The sequence below is a fragment of the Haliaeetus leucocephalus genome, unplaced genomic scaffold (genome assembly GCF_000737465.1).
Source record: "Haliaeetus leucocephalus isolate CR32 unplaced genomic scaffold, Haliaeetus_leucocephalus-4.0 Scaffold351, whole genome shotgun sequence".
Classification (NCBI taxonomy): domain Eukaryota; kingdom Metazoa; phylum Chordata; class Aves; order Accipitriformes; family Accipitridae; genus Haliaeetus; species Haliaeetus leucocephalus.
In genome coordinates this window covers 3,788,233-3,812,172 of record NW_010972787.1, presented here as the reverse complement: position 1 = coordinate 3,812,172, position 23,940 = coordinate 3,788,233, and the positions used below count along the sequence as shown (strand labels likewise).

General features: G+C 37.4%; 1 protein-coding gene across 1 annotated transcript in view; it reads right to left on the bottom strand.

Moving 5' to 3' along the window:
* NUPL1 (nucleoporin like 1) overlaps positions 1–23,940 on the bottom strand; it is a 39,452-nt gene that overhangs the window by 12,792 nt on the left and 2,720 nt on the right. Inside the window, exons 4-15 of the mRNA XM_010572801.1 lie at positions 20,199–20,338; positions 18,876–18,914; positions 17,256–17,408; positions 16,081–16,215; positions 15,220–15,330; positions 12,334–12,358; positions 11,817–11,882; positions 10,831–11,005; positions 9,386–9,465; positions 8,580–8,698; positions 6,387–6,469; positions 3,470–3,671 (exon numbers count right to left, since the gene is read on the bottom strand). Of these exons, the coding sequence (XP_010571103.1) occupies positions 3,470–3,671; positions 6,387–6,469; positions 8,580–8,698; positions 9,386–9,465; positions 10,831–11,005; positions 11,817–11,882; positions 12,334–12,358; positions 15,220–15,330; positions 16,081–16,215; positions 17,256–17,408; positions 18,876–18,914; positions 20,199–20,338 (1,328 nt within the window). The remainder of the gene's footprint in view (positions 1–3,469; positions 3,672–6,386; positions 6,470–8,579; positions 8,699–9,385; positions 9,466–10,830; positions 11,006–11,816; positions 11,883–12,333; positions 12,359–15,219; positions 15,331–16,080; positions 16,216–17,255; positions 17,409–18,875; positions 18,915–20,198; positions 20,339–23,940) is intronic.

The following is a 23,940-nucleotide window of genomic DNA, read 5'->3' as shown; positions in this document are numbered from 1 at the left end:
CTAACTCTGCACTTCACCAGTTAAGGAGAGAGTAACTAAGTTTTTGGGAGGGTACTTTATTTTTAGAGGAGGAAAGGTGAGCTTGAATAAAAGCATTTCTTTAAGACAACTTAGTCTTACCAGAAAAACAGCCTCATGCATTTACAGCTCTTAGTTCACTAGGCTTTGATTTCCTTCAAAATCTTTTACTTTAGTCCTATCAATAGTAACAGGTAGACTAGCCACCATCATTTTAACTTCCATGCTGTTCAAGATTGCTCAGGGAGGGTGCAGGTGAGGCAGTGGTTAAAACTCTAGCTGCTACTGCACAAAAGCATGACCAGCCTCACTGCTACCAATAAAGCTATGCTCAGAGCAAAAGTGCTAAACTAGGGAGAAAAGTTGTGTGCAGGCAAGACTTAAGCATAATTTTAGTAACTCTAGCTTCAAAAAACAGCACAAAAATCGTGCTTCAGTGTGCACGCCACAGTCCTGGTGTCCTGATTATCCATCCCAGGAGACCAGCGGAGTGCATCTTTGCTCCCTTTCTTCCATATGGCCAGGATCCACTGGCTTGACTTAGTTCAATAGAAGCCAGACATGTCTTGGCACACAGAGAGAACATAAATAGGGTGCATATCTACACCCAGGAACTGGGGAAACATTCCCTGATCCCACAGCTTAGATGTAGCTACTAAACTTTTAACTTCTGAACACAAATTTAAAATAAATTATCTATCTTTTTCAGAGAAAGAACAGTAACTAACTCTAAATTAATCTTATGAAATAGACTTAACCATGTAAACATCAATATTTTTTATTTTAAAAAGACACTAACCATCCTGATCCCTCAATACTAGAGTACCGTAGATTAGATTTTAGTCAAAAACTTTAAAGCCCAGATTAATTTCCTTGGTTTATTCTTATCTTCAAGAACAGCAACAGCAGGTCAGGTATTACACAGACACCCTCTCCCTCCCTTAGCATACACCTCATTTCATAGTCTTTTCTGTCATAATCTTCTACCACTCCTCATCTATCCCACACTTCAGGATCTAGATCTTACAAAGAAATACATGCTATTTTAACTTATAGCAGATAGTTTATCAAATTCATAATAAAGTTAAAACATGCAAACATTTGCAGTTTTACTGCAGCAAATGGCCATTTGAAAACTCCAACAAGGAAAAGGAAATGAAGAGGAGGCAGTCTTTAAATATTTAAAGATTCCTGCAAAACTGCAAGAATAAATTCTTTTCCTGTTCTACTAAGAGTAAGACAAAAAGTGGCAGCCTTAATCTGAAGCTAAGAAGTTTTAGGTAAATTGTTGGGAAAAAGTCAAGCACTGAAATCAGTAATCTAGGAAAGCTGTGAAACTCTCCTTTCTAGCAAGCTTTTAAGACTTTAAGATATCTCTGAAATAGGTCAGGCCTGACTAGTCCTGTTTTTGAGCTAGAGGAACAGAAAAGATGACTTCAAGTTCCATTTTCTAAGTTTTAAGTACTCTTGAAGGGCCACTCAAAACGTCAATCTACCTCTGTTTCTCTACATCATCAGGTGAGTTGCATGGAGGGTAACAGTATTCCAACTGAATAAGTAGTAAACAAATTGTTGTCTACTTTTGTTGGCATGTTTGACATAAGTTAATGGCTTTGTTCTGTCTGCATCACTCTTGTAGTTGGCACATTTTTGGCTTTTGAAATACTCTACCAAAACAACCAACCAAAAAAACCCCAAACCCAACCTCAAAACCAACCTACATTGACTCCCATTTGCTCCTTTCACTACAAAATGTTACAAATACCTCAAGGTATAAAGTGACCTTACATCAAGTGTGTTGGTACAGATCAATTTTGCCTTTTTTTTTTTCTCCTCTCTTCAACTCCTACCCCTTAGAGAATATTCACAAAGTCATGCCATAAATGGCATCAATTTACTGAAGTTATTAGCAGTTTTCTTGAATCTGGACTAGGAAGGAGAAGTTCAAATCCCTCACCCCAATTCACAAAAATGCAGGTGTAACTTTAAACGTGGCATCCCAAGTATATGACTTTCATACACAACTAATCCAGTAATGACCGTGGAGAGTATTTTAAAAAACCATGAGACAAGGAGGAAGATGAAGGGAGAGGGAACTACTCTAGCAACATTAGGTTGCACAAGCCAACTTCTATCTGCATTAAAAATCCTGAAGCATGACGTTACATTATCTCGTGTTTTCTGTTTAAAACCAGACTCTTTTGCAGATGTTACTTCAACCAAATTTCCATGGATTAACATAGCAGCAATGGGAAGACTGTGGTCTATGATGGAAATTTAGAAAAGAAATATTTCATAAAGACTTCATTCATTGTGTTGAAAATATTTTGGTGTATTTGTCTTTTAAACCCATCTCCTTGCTGTTTATAAAGGCCAGGGCTGGAAGCACATTTTATTTTCCTTTTATGGAGATGGCAAGGACAGTCTATTAATTTGTCAAACTTAGGGTGGTCGCTGCATAGGTCTCTAATTAAAAACCATTGAAAATATGACGGCTATTATAAGACAAGACAAGGAAAAGGTGCTAATATGACTTTCAGTACACCTACTATGAACAACATTTTAGAAAAATGGTAGAATGAAGTTACCTATGATTTTCATAATTTGCTGACAGACACATATCCATGTTCAAGTAAAATTAAATGGAATTTATCTTATTTCTGTTAAATGATTAAATATTAATTCCATTCTCTACATTCAGGAATCCCTCTCTGAGAAGTGTTGGTTAGTATAACAATGTTAACTAAGGTGCCTTAAGTTATTTCCTTTGCCATACATATTTATTCTTCATTAGTAGTGGGTCATGCATTTCCTCTGTTTTGGCCTTCCTCTTAACACACATGCATACACAGAACCACTGATCCACTCTACATTCTCTAATATTTATCCGCAACAGCAGAATGGCTAGCAAAAACTCCTCAACATCACCCTGACAAAGGAGTTGGCTATAAAATAATAAGCCAGGCATCCGTCTTCCTATTCTACAGATGTTTGCTCCACTATCCTTCCTGTTCTACAGCATTTTTCATTTTACAGTTCCAAAGTGCTATATAAAAATGCAATATTAATTTTACATAAGAAAAGGTAATATGCATTTAGATATTCTCTCCTCACCGATTTGCAATAATTTACTATAACCATACAATTCTGGAAAGAGGCTATACTATGTGTATTCAGAGATGTTACTTAAGAGTGAAGACTCACATTCCAAGGGGTAAGTTCGAACAACACAGTAAATATCACTAATACAAGTAAATTCACAAGATTAAGTATCTGTTGTATAATTATTGCTAAGTCTACCCTGCATTTTTCTATTGGCTATGTATCAGTAACTTTGCTCATCACAATGTTTAGATTTTTAGTCTAACACAAAGGAAGACCTCATAGAAAATTTTACACAAATTTACTATTGTCGTAACACTAATAATCTATAACTTGAATGCACTCAGACCTGTAGCAGGCTGTTGCTGCTGAGTAAGTGTTGCAGCCATCGCAACGGCTGCTGCATTTGGTATGTTGCTGAAAGGGGTCGGTCCAGTGGTAACACGTGGCGCGCTCTGCCACTTCTTAGCTTCCGTTCGTCTTGCCTCAAACACATCCATGGCATCTCCCAGAAAGGTTTTCCTGTAGCCAAGGTATTGGTCTTTGAGCATCTGAAGAGGGTGGGGGGAAGCCATTTTAGTTCAGTGCATTTGACATAAAACCTTAACTTAATAAGGAAAGAGATACTGAGTTATAAATAACATTTAAAAAAAAAAAAAGCCTCCCACAACCTGAAAGGGTCTAGTCAGGGTATAAGCTGGAAAGAATTGTTTTACATCAGCTACAGCCAGAACAATTCAATTTGTATCACTGTACTAGCAGACCCAAAAGGCAAAATACAGCCATATTACTAGCTTGTAACAAAAGCAATATGCTCTTCTTCAGTGCTACCCTTTCTGCATGGAGTCTGCTTTTGCTCCCCTATTACCTTCACCTCTCTTGCCTTCCTTCCTTTCACTCTTGCTTGCCTTTCTTAGCACAAAGCTAAAGAACCTACTAGAATTTTAGAATTCACTCTTGTTTCTGATGCATTTCATCAACTATATAATGCAGTGCAAATGCAATAGATCATTCTGCTTTAGACTAACAAGTAGCCCAAATTTGTTGTGTCGTGATCCCCCTCCCCTTGTCCATGCCCTTTCCTCCCTCAAAACCCCACCTTCTATGGCAACACCTGGCGCGGCCTGTTCATCATGAGCCACTTCTACCTGTCACAGATGAGGGAACTATGGATATCTTAGGTAACATAAAAAGAATAAATTGCTTCAATTAAAGAACTGATAGAATTATTTCCATCTTCTAACAGAAAATCTTTAAATGTAAAAGATTTATTAAAACCAAAGAACAGTAGGTTCAATCGAATTTTATGGAAGGCGTATTATGTCCTGTGTTCCTGGCTAATGATATGCTTGTTTCCAAGAAGAGGAGCTTACAGTCCAAAAATTCTGACTCGGGATTTGAACAGCTGTAATTCTAAATCTATCAGTAACAGCAGGAAACACAGAAAGAATGACCTCACTGTCACATCAAGAGTGCTGTCTTTGGAGAGAAGAGACATTTGTAGAACTCTGATGAGATTTAATACAATGACATGCTGACTGCCATAGGAGCTGACAAATGCCATTAGACATTGTAGAACAGCTCTTAAGGCTAATCTGTGCAGAATGATTTAATGACATTCTCTACTTGAATTGTGCCCAAGCACATTTTACTCTTCACTGACCTTGGATACAGAATACATCTATATGTTCACAGATGATGTAAATATATTTAACAACTAGCCCTGTGCAAAGATGTTTTAGGCCATATTTTTCTACAACTTCAGACCTTTGAATCAAAGTGTATGTGCAAACCAGAAAGCCTACTTCAGACAAAGGAATGAACTGCAGTCACAGCTCTGCCTTCACAAACCATAAGGCAGAGACAGGAGTTTCAAAACTGCTCTCCTCTCCTAGCTGAAAAACTAAAACAGATGGTCAGAATGACAGATCCACTTAAGCAGTACATCCATTTTTGTGATTTTTAAGTTTTAGTTATAATTGTGTCTTCCAAAATATCAGCCTTCATGTCCACCCACTAGATTAAATCTCAAAAAAATTCCCCCCCCGCCAAAGAAAAATCCTCAAACCAGCCCCTTAGTTTCAAGCAATAGAATACTTAAGCTGAAGTAAAGCCTTTCCTATTCAGTCATGCTGACAAGGTACTGAAGATGCTATTGCTTATCCTTGTGTACTAACCCAGCTCTCATACTGAAGAGGAACAAAAATGCGTCACCACAAAGACCACTGCATAAGTTCAGGCTACAGTCAGATCTCAGAAGCAAATAGTCCAGAACACATTTGGGATCCTTTTCATGTAATTCTGCTGAAATTACAGAGGAGCTGATATATTCTATACCAAAACTCAGTTAACTAAGAGCAGCATAAATATCTGATGGCAGGTAGCTGTAAACCAGTGAATATCCTTGCTGACAAAAGTAATGCAATGCAAGGAATCTAGATCATACAAGATCCTCAGTATCAAGTAAAAAGTTTCAGATGTTTGGAGAACTAGCAATACTGTGCAGAAGAAGCTTTGAGAAGGAAACAAGCAGAAGATTTACCAGAGGTATTCCTGTTAAGGAAGTCACTTAGCAGAAACAATCCCAAACACTTGTACTCTTCTCCAAGGTTTTTTTTTTTGTAACCAAGAAGGATTCTGATGATCTCAAGAAAAATTATGGATTGTAGAACATTCACATTTTGTCAGTATGTCCAGAACTGTAAATGGGAAATTCCAGCCAGAGTCCGTGATGGAAAAAACAAGCTTAACTAGGACCTTTGATACATTAGCATTTTTTAACAGTAGCCTTTTTTTTTCTCTCTATATATGACTTTCCACAAAACCAGGTTGAACAAAATTAAACAAGCCAGAACACAATTTTCACCAAAATTCTTTGCTATGTTGAAAGATCTTACACATGAATACCTACTTTTTTTCCTGTTACCTATTTGAGTAAGAGCAGATTTATATCATCTTCGCTCGAGATCAAGAGGTCATTGGGCAAAAAGCAAAACATAGAAGCATGAGCTCAAAGACAGACATTTCAAAAATTGATCAACAATTAAAAACGAAAAAGAGTTAAAAGAAAAACATTTTGTAACGTAAATGACTGTGGAGTCACTTTTTTAATCAAAGCACTTCTCCAGGACAGTTTGTTAAAATAACTGCTATTAAAAATTTTCAGAAGGAAAAAAAAAGAATACCTGAAGATATATTATATTTTCAGAAAGTGATTCTTTGTAGTTCTTTCACTAAATACACAGGAACACGTCAAAACAACATACCTTTACATTTTCATGTATTGATTGAAGTTGTGCAGCTAAAGCTACAAATGTTTGATAGATTTTCTGCATAGCCATAGACAAATCTGTAAGGGGCATATAAAATATTGGTGAGTGACAATCTTACTACCAGGAGAAAAGATTTAGTGTTTATATCACAGCAAGAAGCCCACCCAAAACCCATACAGCACAAAGCACAAAAAAAATTGCATGAGAACAAGTTAATGTCTATAGGAAATACAGAATCTGATAGCAATTGGGTGCCACAAGTCACCCAAGGACTACTTTTGATAGGGCTTCAAACTGTATTTTGGAAAGTATTCTTTCATCAGATTTATTTTTATACGCATGGTAATTCATTTCCTATGATTCTCTCATTTAGCAAAGCTAAAAAATTTTATTTAACTTAACTTTATCTAATTACATAGGAACATTCTACCACATTGGTTTTTACATAAAATAGTTACATCAGGTTTTCTTGTATTTGTATATATTTTCCACTCTTTCTGACTTAAAGCACAGTTAAGTGTTCAGTTGATTTTGCCAAAGAGACCGCAGTAGAATGTAAGCTTTACTTATATTTTAAAGACATGCTTAACAAGCACCACAGGAACTCCTATTCTAGCTCTACCCACAAGCATATCATAAACACAATGGGGAGCTTCTTGCCTACATAAAGTCTTAGATTTAGGACATCCTACTTCCCACATAGATATGAAAGTGTTTTCAGTGCACTGACCCAACTAATGCAAAACTTTAGCATTAAAGGGGAAATCTCAAAGGTTTTGGCAAAATGAAACATCTGCTGACAAAAAAACGCTTTTCCGAAAGAAGCACTGAAACAATGTACCAAAGTGGACAACAAAAGCGAAGTGGTCTTTCACTGTGAAAAGATCAGCTTCTGCACTTCCTTGAAGGATGCATATAACCTACTGAATCTGGGCAAATAGTAGCTATCAAGTTCTTCAAGATGTGTAGGTCTAGCAATGATTCTTGAACTGAAAAGGTCTGTCTCTCCATAGGGGAATTTCTCCATTATAATTTGCATTTCTTTCTGAAAAAGAAAAGCTGGGGAACAAATCTCATGCCAACCTGCAGGGTTGTGGAGGCAGCGGTATCTAGGAAGACTGGCCACAAGTTTCCAAACTATCTAGAGGCAATTTATTGATACTGAATACTAGACATTTGAAAGTTTTCAAGACATTCTGGGTCATGGTTTCCTGTATGGTAAAGGCTACATATGCAATACAGTGTCGACTAGATCACCAGATCATTTGCTGACAGTCTGAGCATGGTGGCACAACAGATTAAGCCTTGCCCACACAAGCAAAGAACCTTTAGATAATAGCAGAAACTGCTGAAAAACCTAAGGAAAATCTGTGAAGGCATCCCTCTCCTACTCTGGACAGACAAGAAGAACACATGGAAAGATAGAGGACCCTCAGGATTCAGCAGATCTTCCATTCTGGAAGCTAGGTCTAGACAGTTCTCTTGTTTTTGACATAAGGTCCAGAGTCTAGGTACCATCCTGTGATGGCAAGATGTTCAAGTATCATGTGGCACAAAAAGACATGCACTTGAAATCACTACTTATCGCAGGACCTGTAACTAAAGCAGCCCAAAAGATAAAAATGTCTACGATCACAGCAATGGTGGCCAACCAGAAGACTACTGTCCAGAGGTCAGTATTCTCTGACCAGAGAGATTCTCCCAAGATTGAATGATGTGGCAGCAAACAAGACTAAATTTTCTCAGTCTGTCAGAGCTGAAGGCAGTATCAACAGGCTCCAAACTAAGGAAAAGTTCCCATTTTGATTTGGAGCTGGCAGAGCAGACACCCGTGTTTGTCTGGTCACACAGCCCAGTGCAAGACAGAAGGTACCAGACATCAGCCTTATATGAGCTAGATGCTCAATGGAAGGAGATGGATGCAGCCGCAGTCAAAAACAAACTAGGCTTACAAATTGCACCTCAGGAACTGGATCCATCTTAAAAAGCACAAGAACCTTTATGAATTTAACCTTTAATTCCAAATCTTTACATTGAACAACTGCAGAATCTATCTGAACACTTATTTCCGTATATTAAACAAGAAAAGCCAATAACAACAAAGGAGGAGATTAAATACTAAGTTTTTCTTATAGCTATAAGATTTTTTAATTTTTATGTATGAAACATTGAAATTGAAACATTTACCTTGTGGAGTTATGTGTGAATTATTTGCTTGAGTAGCAAGATGATTTTCTAGCTCTTCTATTTGTTGCCTGTATTGCTGCAGCTGTACTTCAAACTGCTCAACCAAGATTCTGAAGTAGCTATAGGAGTAAAACAATGAAATCATATGATTAAACTTCACTAGTCTGCCCCTATTTTTTTTAATCTCATCTGTATTAGCTCCCAATTTTCATTTAATTAATTGCAACAGTTATGTTCTATGACATTCTTGATGTCCCTCTACTTGTGGAGAGTAAAGACTGTATTTCTCATGTCTATGAGATAAAGATAAATTAAGTGTAAAAATAAAACACTGATTCTATGAAGCATTCAGTACAAATGCTACAAGAAGCAGAAAAAAAATTCATATTATGAAGTCCATAGAATCATAAAATAGTTTGCATTGGAAGGAACATTTAAGGTCATCTAGTCCACCCCCCCCTGCAATAAGCAGGGGCATCTTTAACTAGATCAAGCTGCTCAGAGCCCCATCCAACCTGATCTTTAATGTTACCAGGGATAGGGCATCTACCTCTCTGGGCAACTTGGTCCAGTGTTTCACCACCCTCATCGTAAAAGATTTCTTCCTTATATCTAGCCTGAATCTACTCTTTCAGTTTAAAATCATTATCCCTTGTCCTATTTGCTACAGGCCCTACTAAAAAGTTTCTCCCCATCTTCCTTATAAGCCCCTTTTAAGTACTGAAAGGCTGCAGTAAGGTCTCCCTGGAGTCTTCTCTTCTCCAAGTCATATTATTGACTATTTTTTATGAATAACAGTAACTCACTCTGCTGGGGCTGTATTTTCATGCTGGAGACCAGGAGGAGTTTTCTGTGTTCGTAAAGCTATTTCTGCATTCTTTAGCTCCTAAATAAATAGGGAAAATTAATAAAAGATAAGGTTCTGTATGAAGCATTCAAAAAGAAAAAACAGCTACAACTCTACGGTTCATTCACATAAAACACTTTCTTCATATACTTAACACCATCATAGAATCTGACCAGAAATTCTTCAGAGAATAGACTGCCAGAATAGACTGCCTCGGAGAAATGCAAATACCAGCAGGAGTTTGGGGAGGGACAAACAACAACACATACTGAAAGCACACAGCTCTCAGAAGTTGAGAAAATACTGCACTGAACTGTCAGAGGTAAGATCTAATTTGTACTGTACTTCAGAAATCCTGTTACGATTGAAGACTAGGGGAAAAAAAGCAACAGTCAAGTGCAAGGAAGTAACACACCTAAAAGAGAAGAATAGAACAAAAAGGGTTATTTCACCTTTTAAAAAAAAGATTAACTAGTTCAAAAAAATGCCTCTCTTTCTATGGAAATGATCTTTTTATGCATGATAATTACAGCACATACTTCTGTTTAATACTTTCTAATAACTCCACCATTAAGAATTTCTCAGTGCCTGGTTTTGCAATTGTTCTCAACTGCATCATTTGCAGAAATATGAGAACATCAGTAACAAGTTTTTGTTTTCACAGAAAACTGTTGGCAAGGTACAACTACAGAGTATTTCCTTTTGGTATCACAAGATACAGAAAAAACATCAAGATTTTTACTTTAGAATAAAATACACTTATTTATGTAGCAAGCAGCCTTGACATGCCAGATGAAACATAAAGTGGTACAGAACTTAACTTGAAAAGTACTTGCATCAAAACTTGAGCTCAAACTGGTTGCACAGTTAAGATGCAGACTGGTGGACAGAGTTGTGATTCAAGTTCACTAAATCAATAGTAGTGCTAGTTAAGATATTTTGGTCCCTGAAATGCTATGGACTGGTTTTTTGTTGGGTTTTTTTGTTTGTGGGTTTTTTTTTTTTTTTTTTTTTTTAAAAGTCATCAGAAGAAAACATACTTGCATTTCTGCTGCTCCAGAGTCCAGCATGTTGTTACAAATATGTCTTCACTAGCAGCTGAATATATAACTGAAACTGAACTAAAGCAGGCACACATTCCCTTCTGATGCCTGCACCGTGTAGGAGTGCGTTCCCAAATAAAAGTAATTTTATTGCTGTTGTACTTATCTGAAAATACTGACATCACAGATTTCAGTCTCCCCCCCTAACTTCAAATACATGAGAAGGGATTCAATGTTTCATTTTGTTTACAACTGTTTTAGTTTGGACAGTTGTTAACTTGACTGATAAAGAAGGTTAGTTATCCTATATGAAATAATCAACATACAAACTCTATATAACAAAATTTATATTCAATTATACCTGTGCAGTTTCTACTTTCAGCTTGTCAATATTAAGAGTGTTTCTCTGTAATCCACTGGCAACTACAGACAGAAGTTGTTTCAAAGCTTTAATGTCTTCTTGTACTTTAAGCATTGCTTTAGAGGACATTCTACTAATTTCTTCCTGAACTTGTTTTTGTTCTTTCACAAATTTCCTGGGGAAGGGAAAAAGAAGGGGGCGGGGAAGAAAGAAATATAATATATTGTATCTGAAGCACCCAAGTGTTTACCTCTCAGTCACATTATTTCAATAGCTATTAAATTAATTTTTCCAAAATTAAGTAATGAACAGTAAAGATAATACTATGCTATACAGTAATTTAACTCCTAGCATGCTAATACTGTAAAAAAAAAAAAAAACCACAAAAACCAAAAGACAAACGACCCCAAGCCCCCCTAAACTTCAATAGCAAGTGTTCAAGCATTTTATGCTGAACCCTGACAAACTAAGATATCTATCAATTATTTTATATACATAATAATAATATATAGCATCTATGTAAAAGTGATTACTACTATGAACTCATAAATACAGTGACATGCAATCTCTTTGACTAGTCTACAACCCACCTCCTTCCTGCCTGAGGAAAGGTTCTTTTGTGGTCCTCTATTCTATACGAGATCCACAATGCACATGCAATATGGACATAAGGTTCAATACTTACCATGCATGTGCAACAGGCTTAATACGCCCAGGGAGAGATGGATTAGATTCTAAGAGCATATTCGTTGGGCATGCCCATTTGTGTAAATGCATGGAAAAGCTAGGCTGAAAAAGAACAGCCTAAGACTTCAGCTACTAGAACTGTCTGTCCACTCTGTTCCCAAGGTTAACCTACAGAAAGGCCTCAGGCCAGTGAGTTACACTGCATGCAGCCTGCAGCAGGGTGTTTTTGTCACAGAGCATTGACAGCATACAACACTTTAGCTAATCAAACTATCATAAATAAGAAAACTACTACTTACTGTAGATTTTCTACATCTTGACAGATTACTGGAGGTAGATTTTCATCCTTCAGTGCTTTGCTATCTCTACAAGAGACAACACATGTTTAGATGGCGCTTTAATACTGCCAAACATTTTTGTGTTACTACTAAATATCATGAAAACGTTCAAGTGACTGATTACACAGTTTTGCACCCATTGCATGTATGCTGCAACTAGGAATGATTTGGATTAATGCACACAGATACTATGCCAGGGTCCAAGCTGGCGGTGTAAGCATTGTACAGATTTGCAGAAACCACTTTTCAGACCACATGATCAGCCCATAGCAGATGCCAGATAAGGTGTAGGTATTGCATTTGATGGGAAAATTGCGATGTTCAAAATTATGAACCACCATTACTAAATTGGCCATATTGCAAAAGTTGGTTATTTACATTTATGCCTTTTTCAAGATCGAAGTAGTAGAAAAGCCACTACATTTAGTTTAGCTGTTTTCTAATAAGACATGAAATGCAAAGAAAATCTGACACTTACTCTGGTCTTGTTCCTGTTTTGTCACCTAGAAAATAAAAACTGTAGGTCAGAAATAAAGCTTTGAAGAACAAAACAACCTTAATGAGATTTTAGGGAAGAACTAATGACCAGAACCTGCTTGATTTCTCTTGATAAGAGGAACAGACTAGGGTAGCCACAAAAGAAAGGTTTTAATTTACTCCTCCTTAACAGATAAATATCTTTTCAAGACCAATGGTTCAACAGTTGAGGTGCTAATTTCCTGACACAGAGTAATGCAAAACATCTTGTGTCACTATACAAGTCACTACAAATGCATAAACAACTGCAGTTGCATAAGAAATCTCTTCCAGCTTGTGCAACCACAACTCACTTAAACCTGCACTCACAAAACATGCAGGTGTTTAAATTCAGCAATAGCAGTCTCCTCTCAAATACGAAGGTAATGAAGGTTTGCCCATTGGACTTCCCTGAGAATTCTGCTATTGCAGCAAGTCCTGTAATGAGTGAGGTTTTACAGAATTGAAGATGTTACTGCTTGAACTACACATCTGTAGATCAAGATGCCAAATGCCTGAGTAATAGAATGGAGCTGAAAACAATATTGTGCACAACACAGGCCATGACTATTTCTACTCATGGCCAGGGGCAGTAATTGCATCCCATGCCGTAGCAGTCTGCTAGAAATAACACTTACTCAGAAAGCCCAAGCAGCGGGCTTCATCATCTTCAGCTGGATGCAGTTCACATTCTCACTTTCCTCTCAGTGCCACCAAGGCAGAAAGTAGCTATGCAGCTAATGCTAGTGCCACAAACATTTTAAGCTGCACAAGCCAGTGCTCCTGCCAGGAAAAGCTACTACTTTTAGAAGCAACATCTGCTTAAGTTTTCTGCAGACTCTGTCACCCAGTACATTAGAGAGCATGGAGTCTCACCATTCCCTATGCCTTTTGCTAAGGGGAAAAAAAAAATCTACACAAAATTGAAAAAAAAAAAAAAAAAAAAAAAAAGGATAAACCCCAAAATTTAGGACCCCTTTCTCTGCTGATAACCTAAAGATTAGGCAGAAAACTAAGTTTACATTGCTTTCTCTCTCTGGCCGCTTTTCTTTTTTTTTGCTGTACATCAGAACAATACTTACAAAGTAGAAGATACAGATTCGAAATCAGATTTTGCTACTTTCTGGGCAAGTGAGTGCTCTAGTTTTTAGATTTATTTTTTTTATATTCTTTTTAGTAATACATGAGGAAAATATGTAGAACAGCTTCTTTTCCTGCAGCCGTAGACAGTCAGTCTGCAGAAGGAAAAGCTTTTATAACCAATTCCAGAAGAGAGAACACAGGTGCTAGTCCCTATCTGTCCTGAGATTCCTAGGGCACTTTTCTTTGGTATCCACATCTCCTCCTCCCTTTTCTTCAGGAGCAAAAAGAAATAAAAACCACAAAACCATAAAACCACCACCCTCAAACCTTAACTCAGTTCCTCATATAGTAGTATAAACAATTGTACTGACAGAATTGAGTAGCAGCACACAGGTAGGGATATTTGTCAGGGCTGCTTAAACCAGCACTATCCATTACAGGAAACACTCCTAAATTAAAACCTAAATTGGGGGGGGTGGGTGGAACAAACCTCAAAACCCAGTCTCCTTCAACATTTCCCACTACTTAGCTAAGGGGTCTCTCTGCTTATCATCCTGACAGCAATAGTTCAACTCACCCAGTTCCACTATGCAACATATAGGGAATTCAGGTACTCATCAAGTTTCCACCCTAACAGCTGGGCAAAACAATGCTGAAATGTCAGACTGAAGTAGATTTTGAATCTGTGGTTCTCTGGTCCTCATTTTAAGATACTTGTATATTATAGAAGTGTTGTGATATCCTAATATTATAGTAATGGAAATCCCATAAGAACCTAGGAATTTGAGCTGTTTCATTACTCCCAGTTTCAGTAAACTAAAAAAAAAAAATCAACATCATGCAGAGCACTTGTTTGGACAGTCAATATGCTATCTCTTCTACAAGTATGAAGTATGCCTACACAACTTGTGTTAGTCTGTAAAGATGGTTTCACAGAGTTTCTATATTTCCTTCTCTTTTAGCTATTGGTATACCTAATTTAAAATTTGGTTCCTGAATGGAATCAAGAGATTAAATTAAAAAGTATTGATTTCCCAGAGGAAATGCACATTTTAGAATCAGCTTTAGTTAAGCTTACTCTGAAAGTATAAAAGCAAGACAAATTAATAAGTGTCCATATATCAATGCTCAGTATTCCCTTACTGAAGTACTTCAAAGCTACAACAGAGGTAAAGTTTTTATAACTGGTTTTAACGACCTGACACAGTGTATCAGATAGAACTATGCACCACCAGAAATACAGCCTTGAAGAATAACAGCTAAAAATAGGATATTTTTATTGTGCAGCCTTTAGAAAAAACAAACCAGATTTAAGATCCGTTACAGTTGGAGAAAGCTGGTTTCAAAAGAGTACTTCTCATATTTGCAATGCATTACTTAAACATAGCTCTACTCCCCCCTCTACTGGCTATTTGACATACAGCTGTTCAGAAATCTGCCATGGTTTTTCAGCAAACAACCCTATGGGTCTTCATTCCCAAAAGGCTAAAGGGTTTCTATCCTGGTCTCAAGTATGATATTGGCTTATACTTATTTTAAATAAATTTACATTCCATTCCATTTGCAACCAAAATCTTGTTCTTCTATACAAGCACAATATCCAAGAATGAAATTAACTGAAATGCCTTGTAAGAGGGGAGGGGAAAAACCAAAAAAGTTCAAGTCGTCAGCTTCAATTCCACATGATGCAATACTGTCTTTGCTGTAGTGCTCTGATAATTTTCTCAATAAAAAGAAAATTATGAATGTTTTAAGACAAACTTACTCTTTTTGTCTGAAGAACTACTAAAATCAATGCCACCAAGACCTTCATTGGCAGTAGTTGAAGGAGCCGCAGTTGTTCCCAGAGTCAAACTCAAAGCATTCTGCCCAAGTCCTACAAGAAACCCAAAAAGAATTTCTGCACTTAAAATGCTGATAATTAAAACTTATTTTAAACTAAAAGCACAGATAATCCTGTTTGCAGTTTCAGTGTCCATTTACTACATTTGGATTAAAAAAATATGCAAAATAAACAGAGAAGAAAACAGACTGCATGAAGTTTCACACAACTGTATGCAAGTGTTTTATGTAATTTCTTGACATTACTAGGTAGCTAATTTGATAGCTAACTTATCATCAGCCTCTTAAGTATCTGTTTCATTTAGAGTTTAAGAGCAGTGTTACCAAGACTACAACACAGCACAAATTTTTCCTCTAGAGCTGAAAAAGACAGAGAAGCCACAAAATGACAATACTAACATTTAAAGATTTTATTCAGACCAAAACCCACCAAAATAAGGAGCTCCAAACTTCTCCACAGTTAAAGGAGATACTTATATATCATTGCCCTCTCCCATTTATGATCAACTTCCTTGAGGCTATTATGGCGATGACAAAGATTTCCTTACGTTCTCATTTTACAAAAGTGTTAAGTACAAGCGAAAGAGAAAAAAGCCAATGATTTCAGATTTCATTTTATTGCCCATGGATAGCAACACTGTTCTTAACTGTAACACTGTTAAAAATTACACTTTCACAGTGTTAAGATTTTATATAAACTAAATCTTACACTATGAATTTATACAATTGCACACTAAATTTCAATGTTTTGAGACAGGAGGAAAAAAATTAAAATAACTTTCACCTGTTGCTGCTGTGCTTGTATTCTGGAAGAGTGAACCTCCTAAACCTGCTAAGGCTCCTCCTAAGGAAAGGCCTGTGGAAGCAGTTGTAGTTGGTGCAGTTGTGCCACCCAAATTTAACGTAAAGCCAGTAGTTCCTGCAGAGAAAGCAAACCAGCTTCATGCAGGCACTGCACTCAAACACATCCATAGACAATCTGAAATAACTGAAAGGTTTGAACAGCATCTTTATCATAACTGAATAATAAACTCAATTGTTGTTTTTATTTCCTGCAGATTTTCCAAACAAAGCCATAGAGTCTTTTGAATTATATGTTATTTTGTTCTACAGTATCAAATCCTGATTAGTCCATATTTACCTGCAACTATATAGAATTTTTGAGTCCCCCAGAACACTAGAGAATCCAGAACCTGGCAAAGAATTTATTTTACAGCATAAAGGATCTAACAAGTGCTACTGACTTTATATATTAGAATGCTGAAATGTTAATGCTTTAGGGTAAAAATCAAAATATTTTATACAAGACAGATGATACAAGAACATTTCCTTGGTAGTTTGAGCCGCCTTCTAGAAGTAAGCATCCCAGCTTTTGGTAGGATAGGGAAGAATTGAGTAGAGAAAGACCATAGGCATAATGGGACAGAGCACAGAGGGCACAGAGAGCTCAGCTCAAATACAGACTCCTAAGGTTAAGAGAAATGAACTCCAGTGTTAATTATCATCATGCATGGTGCAGTTTAGCTGAGTTAAATATGATGGCAATGCACCAGTATGAGAACTACACTGGAAAAGACCTTGTTTCCACTATTAGTTAAACCATTTCAGGCCATCTACAGAAGGTAGACATTTTCCAAACCTTTCAGCTGCGCAAGTAGGAAGCTTTCAACCTTCAGTGGGGTTAACAGTAATAAAAATAATGACTTTACGTGACAAATCAGCTCTCACTACACTTCCAATGACTTAGATTATACACTGCCTATATCACATGGTATACTGCCCATAGATCTATCTGTATTAGAGTACCCAAATTTAGAACTAGAAGTCCAATGAACCTTCTTATTGAACTAACACAAAATTATGTAAATACTAGAAAAATATAGACTGTAGAACTGTTTTACATAAAGTTCTATTGTTTAGAAAAAAAAAGCTAAACAAAACCCCTAAACATTTTCCTACCTGCTGCAGGAGTTGATGTAAGAGCAGATGATAATGATAGGCCACCTGCTGAGGTAGAAGTAACAGGTAAAGCAAATGGCGTGGCCGAACCTGCAGGTTTGTTGAAACCTAAACTAAAGCCTGTGGTAGCTGCTGATGTGGTGGCAGGCGTGCCTAAAAGAAACCCAAAAACAATTATCACTCTTAGAACATTCTGTTTGAGAACGAATGTTCAATTCACCTTATTTTCTGAACTGTTCCCATTTAAGCATCATGAGCACCATGGCATGCAAGATCATTTGCATCAAGTAAAATATCCCCATAGCACCTTCTGATAAATTTCAATTACATTAATTCCACAGGCATTTTCACTCCAGAATTCCTAGTGATCCAATGGGCTTTAATCATGGACTGGCAATTATATCTAGTGGTAATCCAAAAAAACGGTAAAAAAAAAAAAGGCTTCCACAAGAGCATCTAATAGATGAACCAAATATTGGCAAATGGAGCTATAAACAATACTGCCCAAAATATAGACTAAAAATTCTCAATTGGATGTGCATACCAAAATGAATGCACCATGTCCTTTCAATTTGTAAACAAGTATGTTGAAATGTTACTCCTTCAAACTTTCCTTTTGAACACTTTTAAAGTAAAGCAAATAAAGCTTTCACTTCCTGCTGTTTTCATGGTAAGAATACATTTTACGTTCTAGAATCCACCTTTCAAAGTAAAGGAGGAATATGCATATACGTACACAAACCAAAACAGCACGCATAAGAAACACATACTTGGTATTCTCAGTAACTGCTGTCTGTCTGTTTTGGATGACATAATTTCATTCAGCTATTGAAAAGAACTAATGTTCATCTGCATAGTACTGACTGCCACGTGTGATTATGCATCACACAATCTGTTCTCGGTTAGCTGCTGGTCCTCCCTTCTGCCCATTTCATTTTCTTCTTTATCCAACACTATTTTTTCCTATCTATTCACAGTATGGCTTCCAAAGTTCTTGGACTGCAGTCTATCTTGTAGCACCACCCCCATCCCCAACATTTGTGATAATCAAGCTCATGTTTCTCCTCAGATATCAGTTGCTGGTGTTTAAAAAGAAAAAAACCAAACCCCACAACTACCCACATATTCCTGTATTTGTAATGACAGCTAAAAAATAGTAACTAAAGATGCATCAGAGAAACAAAAGTAAAACATTCCCAATGTCCATTCCCTGTTCAACCCTCTTTATTCTTCTAAAAGAGGCAATTACCAAACAGACCTGTTCACACAAAGTTCATTAGAACAAGAAATTCCGTATGAAGAACTCTTTGGTAACGTATTCCACCTCCTCTCTGCCGAAGGATGAAACTCATTAGGGAGACATAAATACAAAGTCTAACTTTTCACTGTGACCACTGTCACTGTTGTACAGGAACGGAATAATCCTTTAACAACAAGTAACAGTGCCCAGAACTGCAGGGCTCCACTCTAGTTTGCAGCCTTAACATCTGGGCTGCAAAGCAGACTGCAATTAGTAACGGGGGAAAAAGCTCACATATGACCACTAACTTACTACATTACAAGAATCTATCTGTATTTTTTTTTGCCTGTGTAACATTAAAATCCAAATGAGGTCCTTACCTAGCGTCAGTCCTGTAGCAATAGTTGATGCTGTTCCTGCTTTAAGAATGAAAACAAACAAACAGAGTAAGAATAGTAACTGAAGACCACAGAGCAGTTATGATAGTAAAAAACATGAAACAAAACACTGAAGTAGTGCAACATTGAGACAACATGTAGACTATTATACAAGCTTTTTCTGTAGTATGTAGAAAGCAAAACAACACTGACATAGAAAACAGTATTTGTAAGCACCAACAGCACAAATCAAAGCATAACTGACATCAAAACCCATCATTTTTCTTTATAAGAATCTGCTAGCAGTGAGGCCGATATTAACGCATCAGTACAGCAAATTGTTTGAAATTTCAAACAAATGAAGGTAAACAAAAATATGGAAACTAGTCATTCTATCAAGTATTTTTTTTAGCCATGTGGCAGTACATAACATTAGCATATAAACCAGCAGATTTACAGTATAATGAAGAGGATTATAGAGTCCAAATTCTTTGTACAATCCTGTGTCTTCGTTTAGGGTTTCTGCCCCACTGGTAACTTAAAGAGATTATTTTGAACACAGTGCTATGCCATTTCATATTTTAAAAAACATCTGATTAGAAGATCAAAAGAATCATTAAGAGCTAAAAGAAAATTACCCCAATGTAGCCAAACACAGTAATAAAGGCTTTCAGTCTGCTGTTCAATTTATTTCTAGTAGATTGGTTCTTAGAACCTTCACCATCTACTCATACAAGTGTACACCGATGGCTAAAAAAAATACCTCCAGTCAGAAAGTTTTATTCTTTTGCACTCCAATATTCCTATAAGAATATGTTCATAGGCTGAATTAGAGACCTAAGAAAATATTAATAAATTTCTTCACGCATATTGCTAATGTTAAAAAAAATGCAAACAACAAAATCAGAAATGTTTACTACTGCAGGATTACAAACACCACATTACAAACAATGATCTCACAATGTTTTTAAATATTTGTCAGATCAAAATATACCTCAATCTTAAATCATAATTTTGAGCATCCAAGATGAAGAGTTAGATTTCTAGAAAACATCAGCATTCAAATTATGGAACAATTTACACACAGGCCCAGGCACAGTTTTCTGGTAACTGCATTTGTTTCTACAGCATTGGTACTGCATAATTCTCAATGAATGACTTTTAAACTGTTCAGTGAAGCCTTTTTACAAAACTAGGTAAGTAATATTCCGAGCTACAGAACTACTGTAAAAAAAAGTAAGCATGTTATGATGAACCAGATTTTGTGTACATGATATATTTCTTCACTGTTGATTCAAATTTCTGCTGTACAAGCATTTTTTCTACCTGTACTGGTGCCTCCTAGTGTAAAGCCAGTTGTTGATTTTGATCCAAAAAGTCCACTCCCAAAGCCCACTGAAGGAGCTGATGTAGTTGCTGTAGCAGTGGAAGAGCCCAGAGTTCCAAAATTAAGTCCTCCTGTTGAGCTATTACAAAATAAGACTATTAGCAATAATTATTTTCAAAATAAAAAAATCCTCCACCACCCCTTATTTGTTTCTTTCCCATGCCATCATTCATTTTCCCAAACCACACACAATGCAGCTGGACAAGACTAAGTCCAAGCTCACTACCACCAAAGAGAAAGAGGAAGCCCATCTCCGTCTTTCCTTCTACAGCTCCATAACTCCCACTGCTTCCCTGACACCAACTCCAGCATTTGTTTAACTCCTTGCTGAGCTGATACATCTTGCCAGACCAGTGGGAAATTTGAACTTTTTTCTGTCAGAACACCTCATTAGTTCTGCCTAATTATTGTCCCTGAATACTGAAATGGGAGAATAAATGCTATAGGCAGCAGGAAGATGACAACAAACTTGCAACATCTTTTCAAAGCAGGTTACAAGCCCAGTTAGATAACTCTGACCAGAAGCCTTAACCAATGTTACTTTATTCCAATCTAAAGTGATAAGCAGAGATGCACAACCAATCACATCAACAGCACAACTTTGCCCTGTCTTACCACCAAAGCACACTGATGCATGAATTCATTTTCTAACCTTCCCCACAAGTGCAAACCACAGAGGACCCATGCCTACCATATTTTCTTTTATGACTGCATACTTGTCAGAAAGTTACAGAAATAAACTTCCACAGCTGTTTTCACAGATGAAGGGGAAGAGAAAGGAAGGAGAGAATCAGGGATCAGTCAGTCATCACCAGTAAAATTAAGCCTTTTGTTTATTTTGGGTAACTACACATTTTAGAAGTTTCATGGTAAATAGAGAACAAACTTTGCATTTCACAAAGAAAGCATTAAGTTACTGTACAAAACATGGGGGAAATACAATAATCATGATTATCTCTGACCAATGAAAATACAGGTACTAGCAGCCAGATGAGTCTACAATTTTAAAAACTTTGTTCTTAAACTGACAAAAGATCAGGTGAATATTTATTTGTAGTAACTTCCTGCTCCCATTTGTGAGCCTTTTTAGAAACTAGGTAAGTTTTCTCTAACTTAAACAACATTTTGCATAAGCACAACAGTAGCACTGAAACAAAATGCAATTTAGACTTCAGAGTTAACAAAATATCTACAAAACTGATTGCGGCAAGCCCAGCAAAACGTGGTTGCAAGTTCAAAAATCTAGGTGTGAGTTATTTTTAAAGAAGTAATTCAGGAAGCAGAGTGGCCAAGAAGTTTAGAAGGACACAGGCCCACTAATTGTCCAACTCCACAGGAGCCAAAGCATTTCAGCTTTCTTTACTCCCAAAATTTCAACATACCAAACTACACCACCACGACCTAACTGCTTGTAAACTTAAACATACAACATGGTGCTTCTCTCACTAGTCAAGAGTTTGTGTTTCTCATCTTTTCCCAGTACAAAGATGACTCTTCTCCAAAATCTTTTGTTTCAGCATTCCAGTAGAAGAAAGGTAAGGTACAAAATATGCAATTCAGCACAATAGGACAAAAGCCCCCAAACCCCAAGTAAAACAAAGTGACATTTTGTTTTTTACTATAGAAAGAAACCAAAGTGTAGAAATAAAGCAATGGCAGTGTTCCCACCAAGAGGAGAAAGCATGTGCCAGAAGGACTATCTGCTCCCCACAGATGGAAGGAAGAGGAGCTCAGGTCACTGAAGTCAGGTCTTAACTCTAATTTTAGAACTAGAACAAAGCATCGCACCTGGCTAAAGCATACTATAGAGAACATCGATTGACAAAAAGAAAGAGCATTAAGTGCCTGAATGGATATTGGTGCAATGCAGGAATTAGGTAGGCTGACATATCACATAGGCTTTGGGCCACCAGAATATAATCTTTGCTCACAATGATGAATAATACTTGTGCTTGGATTACACAATAAAGCCCCTTTTCTCCCAACAGCTGACAATACTGTCTTAGACCCAGCTCAGAAGAACAGCTTCTTCTTATAGTCTCAAACATGTTCTCAAGAAAACCATCCCATAGGGACGCTCAAGATTCTTTCTCCAATCATCCAGCAGTAAAAAGGCCTCTTTCTCTGTGATACTCCTTGACCAATAGCCCTGAAGGCTCGTCCTGCTTGTAAGCATAAATACGTGAATAAAAACACAGAGTACCATACTGCTATTAATTAGCACCTGTTAAGTTTTTACTTATTATTTTTAAGAGATTAAAAAGCCAGCTAGAATGGAAAAAAAACCAACACAAAAACATTTAAGATCAATAGGCCATTTTTAACAAGTGCTGATCAAAAAGACAAGAGTTTCCCTTGTTTCAGGCAGTACATTTAAAAGAATGTTTTTGAATAAACAATTATTTTAACTTGCTCATTTTAATCACAGGAAACCTGCATTAAACAGGCATGAAGTAAAAGAAACTTAAGTGCTTTACCAACTCCATATAAGCTTTGCTGTAGGGGTAAAAAACCAAAACAAACCCCCAACCCCCCCCCCAAAAACCACCTAACCAAAAAGCCTAAGTACAGGTAACACATGAATGTCATCAATCTGTCACGACCACAAAATTAAGAGTATTAGAAGACACTCAAAAAACTTGTTCCCTTTCATATAGGCTTCCAAAAAGCAATACTGCCATTTAATATAGAGATACTCTTTCAGATCTAGATTTTCTGTTCCCTTCCCCTCACACTGCTAATTCCTGACCATTCTGACAGACAAGTATTTTCAAATATATCTACTTCAGGTGAAGTTCCCTTGAGTAGCTCATGCTTCCCATTTAGCTTACAATGCAGTGATCAGTTTTGCCTGATCATATTAGGGAAAAACTCTGACACAAAGCTGCACTACACCAGCCCTAATCTTCAAACGGAGGCATAACAGCAAGCAGGTCAGAAAAAAACAATCTCTGCTAGTATAGTTGTGTGCAAAGAAAGAAAAAAGGAAAAAAAAAAAACCTCAGCAACAACAAAGATCTACCTACTATCCTGAGAAACCTAATTACTAATAATGCCTTTAGTACAGAGCCTGCTGTATGTCACATGCACGTCAAAGCACAGCAAAGTTCTCCTTTTACTCCAAGACAATATACACCAAATACGCAGTTATCTGTTTCAGAAAGGATAAGGTTGCACCCAATTTCGGGGGGGGTGGGGGGAAGAAATTTCACATTTGAACATAAAACGTTTGGGCTTTGACATCAACGAGCTCCATGCCGCACACACAAGCTCAGGCTGACTGCTGAAACCTAGATACGGCTACGATTCACATTCTGCGTTCAGAACGTTGGAGACCACCGTGAAGGGAGACACTTCGCTCCGACAAAACCAAAATAAAGCAAAACTAGAAGCGCACCTCCCTTATCCGCTGCTGAACAGGTTGATCCCTACGTCCATATTTAGGGACCCGGCCGCCAGGCAGGTAGGGGACACCGCCGCCCCCTGCGCGCCGGGGCAGACACGGTGAAGCCGGTTCACCCGCGCACCGAGGGCCCTTCCAGCCGAGGGTGCCGGAGCTCCGGGACCCTCCGGGGGCAACAGCGGAGCCGCCGAGACACGCAGCCCGGGGCCTGCGCTTCCTCCGCGCTACCCGACCCCGGCACTCGCTCACTCACACACAGACACGCGTGTGCCGGCCGG